This window comes from Grampus griseus, assembly GCF_964374135.1.
Source record: "Grampus griseus genome assembly, chromosome: 12".
Classification (NCBI taxonomy): Eukaryota; Metazoa; Chordata; class Mammalia; order Artiodactyla; family Delphinidae; genus Grampus; species Grampus griseus.
The window spans coordinates 47972404-47989560 of NC_139006.1; the positions used below are offsets into that span (position 1 = coordinate 47972404).

The 17157-nt window shown below is 41.2% G+C and overlaps 1 protein-coding gene across 1 annotated transcript in view; it reads right to left on the bottom strand.

Moving 5' to 3' along the window:
- Positions 1-17157, bottom strand: part of KLHL14 (kelch like family member 14) — a gene marked incomplete at both ends in the record, with an annotated part of 97403 nt that overhangs the window by 14253 nt on the left and 65993 nt on the right. Inside the window, one exon of the mRNA XM_082668441.1 lies at positions 7322-7411. Coding sequence (XP_082524567.1) covers positions 7322-7411 — 90 coding nt within the window. The remainder of the gene's footprint in view (positions 1-7321; positions 7412-17157) is intronic.

A 17157-nucleotide genomic window follows, 5' to 3' on the forward strand; every position in this document is an offset into this window, starting at 1 on the left:
AGCAAAAGTGTGTATTCCATTTTCTGTGTAGCAACTGAGATGATAGTCATCTAAAGCGCCTGAAGGCTTAACTCTAAAAGTATGTTTTTCATTAATGTATGTGTAACTAACCATTGAAATATAAGTACCAAACTTCACCACGGGAATAAACAGATAGGATTGTGTGTGTGTGTGTGTGTGTGTGTGTGTGTGTGTGTGTACACACACTCACACGGGCATGTATACACAACACAATTATTAATTGCAAGAATATATATTGAGCGCTCACTATGTGTCTTATGTGTTCTAGGTTCTGGGAATATGCTGGTAAACGAGAAAGACAAAGTCCTCGTTCTTGTAAATAAATAAACACAGACTTGTAAATAAATACATATATAATAATGCTATATATTCTTTACCAAATGCCAGAAAGAAAAATAAAGCAGGGATTGATAGAGGGGAAGCCAGTTTCAGTAGGGTGGTCACCTGCTCACAGATGTCTTCTGCAAGCCACGCAAATATCTGCAGAATTAGCGTCTCAGGCAGTGGGGAAGGTGAGTATAAAGTCCCTGGGTTGGCCAAGCATTCAAAACCAGCAAGAATGCTGGGGTGACTTGGACAGAAGTCGAAGTATATCAAGGTCCAGACACGGTGTGTCTTGTGGACTGGTGTCAAATTTCGTCTTTTGTCATAAGAACATTAGGAAGTCACTGGAAAGTTTTGAGCAAATGAGAAACATGGCCTAATTTACCTCTTATCATGATCACTCTGGCTGTTATGTAAAAAACTAGACCGTACAAGGGCTGCTCTGGAAGTGGGAGACCTGTCACGAGGCCATCACAACAGTCAAGGCAAGAGCTGGCTTGAGTGGAGGTGGAGGCAAGATATGGTCGAGTTTGGGATCTATTCTGTGGGCACAGCCAATACAATTTTCTGATAGATTGAGCATTGGTATAAGAAAAAGTGAGTAATTAAAGACGACTGCTAGGTTTTTAGCCAGCGGAACTGGATGGAATGTCGTGCAATTTGCCGAGGTGGGGAAGACCAGGCAGGGGTAGTTGGGGGGTTAGGGAGAGAAGCCATTAGTTCCGTTTTGGATTTAACCTTGAGAGGACTATCGGATCTCAAAGCATAAGTGGCTGGTAGGCCACTGGCTAAATGAGGCCGCAGGTGCAAATTTTGGAGTCATTAGTCAAGAGATACTGTTTAAAATCAAAGAACAAGATGAAACTCTTTAAGGAAAGGGTATGGAAATGGAAGATAATGAGTGCTGGAAATGAGCCCTGGGGGAGAAGAAGAAAAACTAGCAAAGAAAAGGAATTGTCAGAAGCAGGAGGAAAAGAGGAGTGAGCGACGGAGAACTGACCATAGGATTTGGAAACATGGGGGTTGGTGGTGACCATGACAAGCATTGTTTCAGTGGACAGGAGGGCATGAAAGCCTGAGTGGGGACTCCTCAGGAGAGACTAAGGTGTAAGAAAGCAGAGGCAAGAGGATAAGCAATGCTTCTTAGGACTTTTGACACGAAAAGAAGATTATAGCAGGAAGATGCAGCATCGAGAGAAAATTTTATTTAGTTCTTGGTTGTGTTTTTCAATTCAGAAGTACCCCAAAGTCCTTGAGTAGGCAAAAGGGAATGAGGAATAGGCTTTAAGTTGGAGCAGAAACAGTAATAAGAGAGATATGTTTTATCTAAAATATACGGGTAGCAATGGATTTGGTAGTAGCAAGATGCAGATTTTATCTTTTGATTGCTTCTGTCCTCATTGGACTAAAAAGCAAGGCTATCAGCTGAGAGTGAGGAGGGAGGTTTTGGAGAAAGGTATTTGAGGAGAGAGAAGGTGTGAAATAATTAACTCAGAGGGTGGAAGAGTGCATTGACCAGGGAAACTTAGTGGAGTTGGCTAGTAGCCAGCATGGTTCATTAGTAGCCAGCATGGCCGTACGGTTTTCTATGTCCACATTTAATTGCTCAGGGGGAGGGGAGAGGTGGAAGCAAGTTGGGTTTAACCAGGACCAGGGCTTTACCAGGCAAGTATCATAGAAGAGAAGGACACGAAGCTGCAGGTGTATGCACTAATGTGATTATAAGGATGGGCAACAGAATATAAGCTCAGTAAGGAGGGAAGTAAGGGCATGAGGGGATGATGGACAATGAAAAGGTGGTAGGGTAGAGTGAAGGAGGTGGCATTTGCAGGATAACAGTGGGTAGCTGCCACATAAAGGGGCAGCAGGTGGTAAAATCTGAAGACATCCTTTAAAGTGGTGAGTTTTAAGGATGTGGGAGTGGCAATGAAGAAGAAGTAGAAAAGCTATCGCCCTCCAATGATGTGAAATATAAGGGTGGGGGCGGGGAACAGAACCTAGTCCCCATTGAAGAGGGTGGCTGGGAAAACAGTCCTCTCAGAGAATAGCCAGGCTTTGATTAGAAAAGAAGCTGAAGGGACCATTTAGGGAAGAGTTTAAGGATTATAGGGATCTTGTTGATGTGAGATCATCAGTTCCAAGGATTGCATGGGAGGGTTTGGATGGCCTGGTTGGGTGGTAAGTCAAGTTTTATTTGGGGATTACAGTAAGAGTTGGGGATTGCAGAAAGAGTTAAGGTGCCAGGAGTGAGTATGACCCAAAAGACTTGGATCCCACAACGGGAGGCTCCAACCCAAGGAAGGATTATGTCTAGAGTTGGTTTATAAGTAAGCTTTCGTAGAATTTGCAATCATCTCCCTGTAGAAAAAAACCATTCTTGATAGTCAGGTTTCAAGGTTAATTCCCAAATGTATCTGAAGATCAGTGTTGTTAAGAGGAATGTAGAATATACACGCCATGTATAAGAGTGTTTCTCTGTGAAGTTTGGTTTAGAATTTCCATTTGGAGGAAGACATCTGCCTCCTTTCAGCAATGGGACAGATGCCGTCACATGCTGAGCACTGGTGGTGGAAATCAGCTATTTGCTTTGCTTATTGGTGGGAATGCCAGTGGCCTTCACTCAGAGAAAAGGCTAAGCAGGGACTGGTGTGATTTCGATGGAAGATGAAGAAAGGGTTTCCAGAGGCAGAGTCAATGGTGTGAAAAAAGGGCAAGGATGGAGGATGGGAAGATAAAAAGAAGAAAAATGTTCTAAAGTTGGCAAAGGATGTGCAGAGGGGATAATAAATGTCAAAAGGAATGAGTGTGGTAGAGTGAGGAAACTGAGATAAAATGGGGATATTCATTTCTTCCTTGTGGCTTTCATCGACACTACTTAGAAGCCTGAGAGGGGTAGCCACATGCAATAGAATTTTGGATTACTCTTCACTCCTTTGGTTTCTTCTCATCTTTTCCATTTTCTTCTAACCTTTCCTCCACTTCTTCCCTTTTTTTGATGATGTCCTGTCACCAGACCCTGTTGTTGACTATCATTTGGGAGATAGGTAAAATGGGGCAGGGGGTGCAGTTTTCAGCCAGTGGTGGAGGGGAAGGAAGCAGGATGAAAAGGACATCACCTGCAGGCAGTTTTTTTGGGAGTCAATCATCAGTAAGTGACAAATGTAAATTGGTTCTCTGTAAGTTGGAGCACTGAAGGAATATATGCATGTATATTAGCATATTACAATGCAGTCTATCACTAATGACATGAAGGGAGTTAATAGGAGTTAATATCTATAGCTGAGTAGAAACAAAATGTATGTATCCTGCTTATATTTCCAGTAACTCATATGTTTTATGATTTCAAATTTTGGTCCTGTAATCAAGATAATCAGTAAATAAAATTATATTTGTATTTTATGAGTACATATTTGTGTTTTATGAGCATGTGTTGAAATGTACATTTTTGTATTTCATTCAAAGACATGCATCTCAGGCACCATTTTCATAAGAACTAAAGTTTAACTTAAGATTTCATCTTTGGAACTGATGTATACATAACGTTTAAACTCATGGATTTTAAATTCTTCCTCCCTGTCAGTAGTGAAATTAAAGCATGTTGTATATTATTATAGGATTGCTGTTCTTTCTTTTTTTTTTTTTTTTTTGCGGTACGCGGGCCTCTCACCATTGTGGCCTCTCCCGTTGCGGAGCACAGGCTCCGGACGCGCAGGCTCAGCGGCCATGGCTCACGGGCCCAGCCGCTCCGCGGCATGTGGGATCTTCCCGGACCGGGGCACGAACCCGTGTCCCCTGCATCGGCAGGTGGACTCTCAACCACTGCGCCACCAGGGAAGCCCAGGATTGCTGTTCTTTATAAGTTTTGGTATTAACTGCTTCCTTTTTAGTTGTATGAGGTATTATAAAATGAAAATCCTATAGTTTTGAGATGATGGTGTCCCTTCATGGTTTTCTAAATGGGAAATAATGAAGAGCTCTTTGGGAGCCAGTAAGAGCCACTGTCCATGGTGATACAATACTGATTTAATTTCACAAGATCAAAGGCAAATGCACAATTGTTGTTTAATATCTAACTAAATACATATGTTTATGTGAGGTGGCGAGTGTGATACACTGGTTAAAGGCTGACGCTCTGGAGTCACACAGACCTACGTTGGAATCACTCATCTTCTTGCAAGCTGTGTGTCTTGGAAAGTTGTTTAAACTCTTAGGGCTTAGACTCCTCATAGTAAAGCTAGAGCAATCATGCGACAGGCCTCATAGGATGGTTGTGAGGATTAAGTGAAATGATGCAGATGAGTGCTTATCAAAGTTCCTGGGAAATAATGACTACTCAATAAATACTACGACTAATACCAAAACGGTCAGCTGTGGTTGACCAGATGGATGGAATATGAAAGTCCAGGGAAACCATTTAAGGGATGGTGGTGGATGTGTGTTTTGGTACCTAGCCGAGATACTTTTACCAGATTGGTACACCTGTTCCCTAGCTGATGGTTGTTGGTTGTTCATGGTCACAGCTGCTCCCTCTCTAGAGAACTGCCCTCAGCTGAACAGGCCACTTCACTGCCCACCCTCACCCCCACCTGGGGGAAGGCCTCAGCCAATGACTGATTGGTTGACATGAGGTACAAAAGACTGGCCTGCTTGCCTCACAGTGTGACCAATTATCCTGTGCTTAGGAGATGCTAATCAGTGGCTCATCAGCACTTACCCCGATCTATACTAAATGACCTCAAAGGCGAAACAAGTCAGGGACGGAATGACTCAGATTTGCAGGTGGAACTCCCAAAGTTCTAAATAAGGGTCTTACAGAGAGAGAGAGTTGTGAGCTGCTAGGCCCGTATGGAGACTAAAAGTAAACAAAATATAGTAATTAAAGTTTTACTGAAGTTCAATTTTGAGCCTCCTGGCGGCTAAAGCAAAAGAGACACATTAAATCATATGATTGGCGTTAGAAGTAATTGTTCAAAGCACACCATGCCTCAGTACTTTGGTTTGACAAGGACTTGTCACGCAGGTCTTCACATAGAGCACGCTGAGTGGTGGCAGTGAAAGGTGCCCCCACAGGAAATGCAATGCTGTGCTTTCTGTAGTCTTTTCTCACAGCATATTTGTTGAGGGATTTAAACTGAATCACTGCTCCTCTCAGGAGTCGGGGGGAGGCAAATCAGTGAGGTCCAATGGTGTAGTTTTATGGGAATCTGAATTAGCTCAATGATAAAATCTCGATTCTCTAGACTAGAGGAAGGAATATGTCCCTTATACTCGCCCCTAATCCCCCCACCCATCCTCTCGGTTGTGTGTCTGATAGAAGTTGAACAGTAAGCAGTGGCAGGTTATTTTGGGCAGGGGTGGGGGGCAGGGGTAAACCCAGGGAGTGGGTTTTCTGTGTTGCTGATTAAGGTCTGTCTCACAGGAATGGGAGGTTCATAGTGATTTGTGAAAACTGAGTTGTCGCCCCAAGACTGGTCTTTTAGCAGAGGCTTATCCCACGTGGGAACGGAGGTGGGCTGAGAAAGGACCATCATTAGAAACAGGACTTTCCATGGGACTTTCCTGGTGGTCCAGTGGTTAAGACTCTGCGCTTCCACTGCAAGGGGTTCTATCCCTGGATGGGGAACTAAGATCCCATGTGCCGCACAGTACGACCAAAAAAAAAAAAAAAAAGGAAAGAAACAGGACTTTCCAGCCTCGTCTTGTCATGTGTTAGTCTTCATTTGGCCTTCAAGAAAACAAACAAACAAAACCCCCAAAACGAAGTTCTGCAGATTCTTTTTTAGATAAACCTGCTGGCTGTGTACTGTTTCCTTACAAACGCTCTATTCTGTTCAAATCACTTCCTCGGAAGAAGAGGTTAAACAGGAAATGGAGAGTTTACAGTGGGTTGTATATGGGCCAGGGTTTTTGTTTTGTTTTGTTTTAACATATCAAATCAGTCATTGCAAAGATAAGTTAGAGGAGAGATACTAAATATTTTAGTTCCAAATCTGTTTCTCCCAAAGCCCCGGAACCATCTTTCCAAAACTGAAAGATATGAACCAACAAAGCTGATCTGGAGAAAGAATGTCCCTTTCCCTTCAAAGAAATGTTCTTGGAGGGTGGCCTGGGTTGTTTTCCTTTAAGATTTTCTAGAGTGAACAGATGTAACAATTTTCTATAATTTACCTTTGTGCAGATGCTGAAAGAGAACATTCACCATAAAATATATGCAGTATATGTAATTTCAGCTGGCTGTTCTGGGGTTTTAAAGCAAAAATGTGTACCTGCAAGCTGTTTTATGGTTTCTCACTCATAATGATCTCTGTTACACAGAAGGCTACAACTGCAACCCCTCCTTCACGTGCAAGATTTCCAAAAATATCTTGATAATTTTGCGTGTTCTGCAAGGCGCAGTGTACTCCCTACATTAGACTTGGGAAGTGTATTCAAATGTTGACTTTCTCTTTGTGATACAATTATGAAGTAATCGCATCAACAGGGAAGATGGTGGATAATCTGTGGACGAAGCCCTTGCAGAAGATGCAGCAGCCAGAACAGGTGTCAAGTAATAAACGCTGCAAAGGCACTTCAGCTCAGGTCATGTACAGCGTGACAGCAGATAACGCTTATGTATTGAAACTGCATATTATTATCCTGATACAATGGGAGAAAAGTGGTGGAGAAGGTGGTGAGAATTCTTAATAGTTGCCGCTTGCTACCTCCCTTGAGGGAGTCTGGGCTTACACTGGTGGCACTCCTCAGGGGATGGATCAGGAGAGGGGCTGGGCATCACGGTGGAGCCAAATCCCCAGATAGTCCATGAGTGAATGCACTGCTGCGTGTGTCCTCTGCCAGCCCACTTCACCAACTACTTCGTTTGTCCCTGCTGCACAGAAATATGTTTTCCACGGTAATTACAAAATGGACTGCCGCTGGCACCCCTCATCACACACAGACGTGTCGAGCACCTACTGTTAAGTGGTTCAATAGTTACCATTAGGGTTCCATTGGTCCTCTCCGCCCAACACAAACAGGAAGTTTTCCACCTCCACAACGCAGTGATGGGCACTGTTGTATGGCATAACTGGAATTGAGAAAAAAAAAAAAAGACGTATAAAATTTTCCATCTTAGGACTTGATACCTTGGCTCACTAGCTATGTGCTTTCACCAAAATGTATAAAACGTGAGACTAAGTCAGAAGGAAGAAAAGCACATAGACAAGCAGAGTGGGGCACCCACCAATCCACAGTAGCTCAGCGGTGTGTTCCCAGCAATTGCCAACCCCACCCCTTTTGATTAATTTTACATAATGTTATTCTGCAAATTAGTCAAGAACAACCTGTCGGGCTGCTTTCAATTCTTAAGTCCTCCTCACCTGCCTGATGATGGGGATCGTGCAGTCTACAACCATGACTGACACTCCCAAATGGTCAGGGCTGGGGCTGGGGTTATTTCTTGGAAGAAATAACCCAGCATCCACTTGGAGCCATTAAGCTGCTCTGCCCAAACTTGGCTCGCTGGCAATCTTTCCACAAACAGACTCAGGGTGCTTGGTTGCTTTCTATTCCACAGCAACGAGCAAGCTGAATTTCCATACAGTGTTAAGTTTTTAAATTAAGGTCCTGCTGATTTAATGCCTTCTCCAAATGTATACGCTTAATTTCCTGTACAATGTCATTAGCAGCACAATCACACATTTTCTATCTATCTGCTTAAGAGCTCTTCTGGAACAAAGATAAAAACTGTCAGGAACGTCATAAATACCCATTCCCCTCGTCCTGCCCTGCTCTGCCCCAAATGTGGTGGCTGTGAGGAGGGCGGAGTGATTCAGAAACTCACCAAAGGTTTCGCTGGATCTGTTCTCATTTACATTTTCTTTGGGGACACACACAACAAGAATAGGACACCCCCGTCACCCCGTGTGCAGTGCAGTGTCAGTCTCTGCTATTATTATATCATATGGTGAATGTAAACCTACACAGCGTTCGTTATCATATCACAGGCAGTGGTTTGGGCCCAGTGACACCAGTAGGAAAAATGATGTCCTTGTTCAGCTCATCATATGGGCACCTTAAATCTAGGTGAGGACAAATGGGGAGGTGATATGCATGTTCAGGCAGGGAACTTATTGCTTGACACGGATCAACAGAGCACTTAAGAAACCAGTGCAGTGGGAAATCAATATGAGTCAGGGCCAGCTTGTACTCTGTACTCTTTTGCCAATGGAGAGAGAGAGAGAGAGAAAGAGCCTATCTTATACCCAATTTACTTTGGATGATATATATCTCATTTCACTTTGTTTTTATTATCTTTTTTCTCAGAATGCGCTTATGCTGGCTAAGATATGTAAACAAAAATAAGGAGAAACAGGCATAGCTTTGAAACCTGTAACACAGCTTCTGAAAGAGCAAATCAGGTCGTTTAAGCTTCATATTAAAAGATTTTAGGAATTTTCATTATTTTATTATGTATTCACTTTTACTGTGAATAGTCACTATTTTCGAACTTATAGCCACAAGGGAGAAGACATTGGTATGGAAACCCTGGATTTCTGGGATCATGTAGAAATTGGGTGTGCCATGGATTTGTGTGGCCCATGAATGAGGTCAACTGATTTAGGGAGTCACCTCAGCAACGTCCTTCTGCCCCTCAACCCTTAGTTATCTCTTTGGAAAATGCTTTTAACCATATAGCTCCTGCAGGCATCACTTCTCAGAGTCCACTGGGGCAGAGTATATGTTGAGTTCACGCAGCAACTAAAATTGGGTGACTGGATATGTTTGGAACATCTTTTTTTCTTTTCTTAAATTAACTCATCATTGTTTGGATTATACCAAACACAAAGCTATGCTACCCATATATTATGTATATTGTGCATTTTGTGAACAGCCTGGTGCTACTCTGGTTTATCACAATGCCATCTGGGCAGTAAACTTACAGCATTGTCACCTGTAAGCATATACTCATATGAGACACGCGTGTAAGAACAGCGGCCACTGATACAACCAACTTACTTTATGACTACCAGTCTTCCAATATTTATTTAAAATTTTTGGTCAGTTCAATGCCCACATTTTATAAGTAATAAAAAATCGTATTATCTTCTTTTTAACCGGAAGTCCAGCTTTATAATAAAGCACAGACTCTGAAAATAGAACAACAGTTGTGTTTGTCCATTTACTTGCTCCCATTCAGGCAGAAATTAAGTGAAGGAAAGAATACATAATTTATTCTTAAGCCTCTTTCTCGTTTGATTACCTCTATTGTTATGCTTTATGCAAACAAACGAAACTATTGCACTAAACTAACTATTGAAACCTTCAAAATACGAGAAGGTCTTTGAAATGCTAACATAAAGGCTGCTTGAAGATATTCTCATTTATCTACCCTTTTTACTCTTGTTTTAAAACGTTGTATGCTATATTTCTTGGCTCTTTCAGCATTTTCATTCCTGAATTGTTGTCTCTTCTGATTTATTATTTACTCAACTCTTCTGAATTGAGAGGCTACAAATACACACAGATAACTTTGGGGGATTATCCTGAATGTAAAACGCTCCAAATCTATTAGAAAAAAATCGATGTGAAATCAATGTTTGAGTTTTGCAAAAGACCTCATTTCTTTGGCTTCTGATTAAACCTGAACGAAAGCAAAATAAAGAGGGCAGTGATCAAGAGAAAACATCTGCTTAAAATGGCACTGGGTACCGCAATTATTGATTATCTTTTAAATAACAAGGAAGACATGCCCTCTCCCTTCCAGATTTCTCTAGGGATGCTCGCCGGCCTCGCCCTCACAAGCAGGTACCGGAGGAGAAGTTTGTACTCCCTGTTCATATACAGCCCGGTGTGAGTTTTTAGCGTGTCAGTCAGTGAGTTAGAGGGAAAGGGTAAAGAGAAGCTAATCAGGATGAAATGAGATTAAAGGCTGTCTAATTTTACAGCAACTGTGATCCATCAGCTACTGTGAAAGTGACAGTGGAAATGAATGATGGAGACAGACAGGTGGGGCTGTACATTTCACTGATTTATCCTCAAATGCACTAGGCCTTATTTTATTGAGTGAACATGACCGCATTTATCATGACTGTCATCTAAACCCACTTCCCTCCATTTAAAAAGGTCACTTTACTCACAGGGAGGAGGAGAGAGGCACTTTCAAATCAGATTTAAAATCTAATAACACGTGTTCATAAGGCCCTTTGTGAAAATTCTCAACTTTATTAAACAAACTCGAAGTGCTAGAAGGAAAGGGGAAAAAAAGCCAGAAAACTGAAAAGGAAGAAACCTTTGGTCATCCGAGGGAGCACGTTCATTTAGTCTCTAAGTTTGAAGCAATTTGTACCATTTTTGCCTTTCCCACTCCAAATACCTGCTATTCTATTCTAGTCTGGGAAATTCAATACAACATTTACATTTAATATTTTTAATTAAGAAAGTAGGAAGCGGGCCATCCTTGGAGAGGATACTAAGTCACAGTATTTACTCTGCAGAATGACTGATCATCACACACTCAATAGATGTTAGCCATTTTACAAGTTGAATCTCTGCCACAATTCACTTACATACCTGTTAAATGTTTTCCCATAATGTTAAGGCCACAAAAATCTCAGTGACACAAATTCTTTTACCCCTCCCTGTACAGTGACATGAAATGTACTGGCATGTGGTACACAAAATTGGTCTTTGTGGATATGAAAATGAAGAGTCAAACTCTCAGAGTATTTTGTGTTACTTTTCACAATAGAAACCACCATTTACCAAACATTTACTATGTGCCAGGCACTGTGCAGGTGCTATATACTTATGCGTATATGTAATTAGATTTATATATAGTTACCTATATTATATCTCTGAAAATAGAACAGCACTTATGATTCATTCTTACTTGCTCCTGATCAGGCAGAAATTACATGAAGGAAATAATATATGGTATTATAATACATGATAAAATATATCTATATTTTATTTGCCCATATCTTTCATTTAATATAACGAACTATTAGGGAGGCATTGGTCATTCATTTCATTTCTGTAAGAAATACTGAGGCCTTGAGAGGTTAAGGCACTTGTTGAAGGTCAGACTCAGCTAATGAATGGCAGAGATAGAATCCAAACACAGGGATATCTGGATCCCAACCCATGCTCTCATCCATTTCACTCTACTGATTTTCAATAGGTATGTTCATCCAACCAGCAAGTAATTACCGAGTACCTGTGTGTTCAATGATGGTGTTCCTGAAATTTCTGTATAATTTTTTGTTATTGAATCACTTTTAAATGTTTCTTATTTTCATATTTGAAAGAATCCGTAATAAAGCAAGTGGACCTTCCTTTACATTTTTTTTCTATAAATCCACATATTCAAATAGTGGATTTTCTTAAAGGAAGACACATTTACATGTATTTGATGGAGCCAGAAAAACACTGACCAAATCAGCTAGTTAAGGATGGGTAGAGTCTATTGGCAGAGGGTTTCTATTTATTTGTTGAACAGCGAGGGCATATTTCAACCTTGCAAGCAGATTCAAAGTATCTTGGGCACAGAGGCCCTTTTCCTGGCATATAAAATGTGCAGGGGTCTTGCTGCACTTACGAAGGCCTTGTTCTGCTTAAGATTCACACTCCTGTTTCCTCCCATATTTTATATCTGAGGAATATATATACCCCTTCCAACAGAAAGTATAGGTATCTTTTGCAACCGCAGATGTGCATGAACATCCAAACGAGATTGCATAGGGCTATGACAAGTTTATAGGATTGTTAAATACATGGCTGTTGAATGTTTATCATTTCAAGTAACATTTATGAGGTCCTTGATTTCCTTTTGGCTTCAAATACATAAACTTACAAAACTGTCAAATATGACATAATTTTTTGGAAAAAGTAATTAATGCCCATGTTTTGTAAAAATACAATCTTATAAAAAATAATGATATACAGGAACAATAAGTTTTCCTCTTATGCCTCTCAGCCTTGCAGTTCCCTACTGCAGAAGCTACCCCTGTTATTGTGTTCTTGGATTTTTCTTCCAGAGAGATTATATATACGGGTCATTTTTTAAAAATACAATTGACACAGCATTCTATGAGCACACTGTTTAGTACCTTGCTTTTTTGCACTCAAGAATACATTCATTTATTCATTCCTCACCAATCAAAGACCTGTTCAGCTGCTACTGTATGTCAGGCAAGGTTCTACCTGCTGGGGAGGTCATGACAGCATCAAGGAACGTTCTAGTCAGGGGAAGCATGTAATAAACATGGACACAAATAAATAGGCACTTTTGTTTCAAATGATAAGTGCAATGAAGAAAAGTAAAGCTGGGTCCAAGGAGGGGAAGGGACAGGGTGAGGAATTTTGAGAGTAGTCAGGGAGGGCTTTCTGAACAGATGACTTTTGAGCAGAGGACTGACAGAAGTGAGCAAGGGAGCCATGCAGGGGTAGTGGTAGGCATAGATGCGGGAAAAGCAAGTGCCAAGGCCCTGGGGCACAGGTGTGGAGTGTAGCAAGAACAGCAAGAAGACCAAGAACAGAAGCATCTGAGAGGAGGTCTCGGAGGGAGACCGAGGCCGGATCTGTGCGGTGTGCAGTCTTGGTCGGAGGACGACACTTGGATCGTCTACCGGCCCATTCTTTTCAACAGCCATACACTGTTTCACCCGGTGGGTGTCCTATAATGTGTCCCAGCCCCTTCTGATGGCCATTGATTAATTCACTCAGCAAACATTTACTAAACACTCATTATGTGCAGATACTTTTCTGGTTGGTAATAAAGCAACGAATGAAGCTGACAGCATCCCTGCTCAACGAGACCTAAATGACAGGGAAAAGAAGAATGTAAACTAATACACAGTGGAATGCACAGGAACACAGCCAGGCGATGACAGACAATGTAAAAAGGAAAAAAAAATAGGACAGTGTGTTACAGAGTGAGTGCCTGGCTAGCGCTCTAGCTGAGGTGGTCAGGGAAGGTCTCTCTGGGGACTGGCGTTGAAGGTAAAATTTGAAGGTTGAGAAAGGGCCATTGCAAGAAAATAAGGGGAAGGGATCCATGCAGAGACCCTGAAGCACGAATGAGCTGGATGTGCCTGAGCAGCCCAGAGAAAGCTTCTGTGTCTAGAGCACCGAGGGTGAGGGCTCGAGAGGCATGAGAGAAGTCAGGAGGCAGGCAGAGGCTGGGTAGAAGCCAGGATAAGTGGTGTCGATTTTATTCTTAGCATGATGGAAAGGCATTGGAGGGGTTTTAGCAGCAGCAGGACATGATCTGATTTATGTTTTAAAAATATCACTCTGGCTCCTAGGGATGTTGTAGGAGTGAAAGAGGGAAAAGAAGAAGATCAAGCAGGGCGCCCCTCCTGTGGTCCAGATGAGGGACGATGGAGGCTGGATGAGGTAGGGGCGCTAGGGCTGGAGGGAAGGGGATGTGTTGAAGGTTGTTGCTATTACAAACAGTGCTCTGCCGAGTGTCCTCATGGGTCGACAACACACATACACGTGCATTTATCTGAAGGATTAATTCCTCCAAGTGAAATTTCTGGGCCAAAGGATGGGTGCGTTTTACATTTTAATGGATGGCATCACATCGTATCCCTTTTTATATCTGTACCTTTGCCAACACGGTAGGTGAACAATTGGTGTCTAGTTAAAATTTAAATCTCCACTCATTTGTGATAGAGGTTGAGCATCTTTCCATATGTTTCAAATCCATTTGTATGGTATACATTTTTCTGTTGGTTTTTGACTTCTTGATATCATAAGTTGCCTATAGTTACGTGATTTCTGTTCTTAAAGGGTACTTTTCCATAGAATTATCTAAACTGGCAAAATAAATGATATTTTGGAAGCATGGTATTGCTAGAATATACATTTGTGCAATATTTACTCATTAAAGCAAATTCAAATAGTAATTACATGCTGTTGAAAACAAATATAACCTGAAGGAAAGGTGCCTCCGTCTAATGACATTGAAAGAGTATTTCTTGCATAGGATTGTAGAGAAATTTTTTTCTTACATCTTCTTCAATTTTATAGTAAGTATAATTGAGAAACATAAATGTTTAAAAATTTACTAGTTTAGGGCTTCTCTGGTGGCGCAGTGGTTGGGAGTCCGCCTGCCGATGCAGGGGATACGGATTCGTGCCCCGGTCCGGGAGGATCCCACATGCCGCGGAGCGGCTGGGCCCGTGAGCCATGGCCGCTGAGCCTGCGCGTCCGGAGCCTGTGCTCCGCAACGGGAGGGGCCACAGCGGTGGAAGGCCCACGTACCGCAAAAAAAAAAAAAAAAAAAAATCACTAGTTTAATCCTACCATCCTGTCTTTCTGCAAAGATCTAGAAATTTGGCCATTGCTTCTCTGGAGGTAGAAACACACACATAGTCAAACATCTTACATGAAGCACGTGCTTGATACATATTATTGAATAAATAATGCATAGAAAAGGCTCTGTTACTTTTTTTTCTGTTGTATATCGATGGTTACTATCCCTGTAAGCTGCAAATAAATGGGAATGTTTTGTGCATTTGGGAACGACTTGATCATTATGGACAGTGAGTCTGGAAAACCAAATCCCGTAAGAAACTCACATGGTCTGAATCCTGTGAAGAGTTGGTGAAGGTTCTGAATTAACCCAAAGGTGGCCAACACTTTCTCCTCACTCCCAACTTATTCTGCACACACAGAGCTGGGTTCCCACAGTCCCACTGGAGACAAAGTTGTTGAAGTGAGTTCGAAATGTATAAATCTGAATAAAAGTGCCTATGCGTTAGGTTTTGGAGGCTATGCAAGAACAAGAGAGTTGGCTTCTCTTTCATAATACAAAATTGTATCTAAGGGAGAGTTTTCCTGAGAATGAAAACTTGCTTTGTGACTCTCTCCTCTGTGCCACTGTTGTAGTAAATGCATGCCTTTACCCTATACCTGCCAAGTCATGATACAGTGCATTAAAGTCATCTGTCTTTTGTGTGTCCCACCCTAAAGAATCTGTAAGCTCCTTGAGGCCAGACTGTGTCATTTCTATAGCTTTACGACCACCACAATGCCCAGTACATAGGATAGTAGAGCCTTAGGCATGGCTACAGATTTTACGCCTAATACAGTAATTAGAAATATTAATGAATCAATAAATGTTAGTAGCATGAATGAGTGAATGCTATAACTAAGAGAGACCGTGGCATTTACTTCTTTGGAAGGTGTAAAAAATGTATGGGTACCAGAAGATGTGAAGGAGGGAAGAAGTGAAAGAAAGGGAAGAAAGGGAGAAAGATATATGCCTTAGATCAGGATTCTGTGGCATCTAGGATGGATGTCACCCTATATGCAATACATGTGTTAAACAAAGGAGGTTTGTAAGTTCTTCAAAGACTGTGACATATTTCTTTAGGATCTATCATAGGCCTAATTGTGCCAAGGTCAAAGGTTTTCAATAAATCCTTGTTGATTTACAGTTTTAGCTCTGAGCACTTAAGTGGAGGGAAAGGCTAACAACCAGCGGAAGCTGAGGGGACTTAAAATAAGACTTCTATTAGCTGTTCAAGCAAAACTCCCTTTTCAAATTATGACTCTATTATTACAATGTGGTGTACCAACTATTTTATTTTGTTTAGTTCTTGATATGATAGAATTTTAAAATAGTTTTATTTTCACTTTTGGAAAGTAAAACATCTTTAGGAATGAACACTGCAATTTCTTCCAAATGCTAGGTGTTCTTTTTTTTTTTTTTCCTGTTTTTTAAAGTGTGTTTTCAGAGACACATTGATGAAACATGCTAGTGCTTTAATGTTTGTCCTTTCCTAAGTGCCAGTACAGTGTCTTCCTGATCATGTCCTGGGGGAGTGAGAAATTGCACTTTTCATTGTTCTACACCTAAAAAGGCTCAGTAAAAAAGAATAGTCAACTCTGTAAATGAATTAAAGTAGAAGATCAACTCATTATTTAAACGTGTGAAAATAAGATCCTTGACAAAGGTCAAAGGAGCCAGGACTATTTATACTGTGAATGATATGACAACAGGATAGCAAAAATGATCGTAAAACAGCTTAAATTCTCTTAGATGATGGCCCCATAGTTACTGATGGCGTGAAGAAGGAAATGGATATGGTGCGTAGAATGAGGATGTGTAAAGAAGCATTTTCTGATGTAGATCACACATACTCAGGATTGGAAAGTGAACTCTAGTGGTTCACTTTAAAATCCGGGAGACAGCAAAAGAATCTACCAACCTCTTCATTCATTTTTTCATTCAAAAATTTGTATTGAGGAATTATTGTGCTAAACTCTGGGACACCATTCCTATATTTCAGAGCTCACAGTGCAGAGAGAATAAACAGAGAAATCGAATACACAGTGTTCTAGAAGAACAACAATGGAAGCACCAGGGAGGAAGCAACTGTAACTTCAGGGAGGAAGTGACTGTAACTTCAGGGAGAAAGTGACACTTAAGAAAAATCATAAAACCAAGACGGGATTTTCCAGGTTGTCACAGCAGCAAAAGTCATTATCAGTAAAAGGAACATGGATTCAAGAAATACTCATTGAGCTCCTACTATGTGCCAGACCTTAGGCTAAGTTCTAGGGATATATTTTAATTGGATTATTTTTATAAAAATGATTATTAAAATTAGATCAATTTCCAAAATGTCCTTAATACTATGATCACTACACTATATCCGCTATCATGTTGAGGGCAGAGAAAATGTGTTTGGGGAACATGAGAGCAAATAAAAAGGGTGGACTGTTACCTCCGCTGTCCTTTTGGGCAGCCTATTCCTTGGCTCAAATTCCCTCTGGAGCACTCTCTCCTTAGACAACAAGCAGTCATGGCCTCTACCC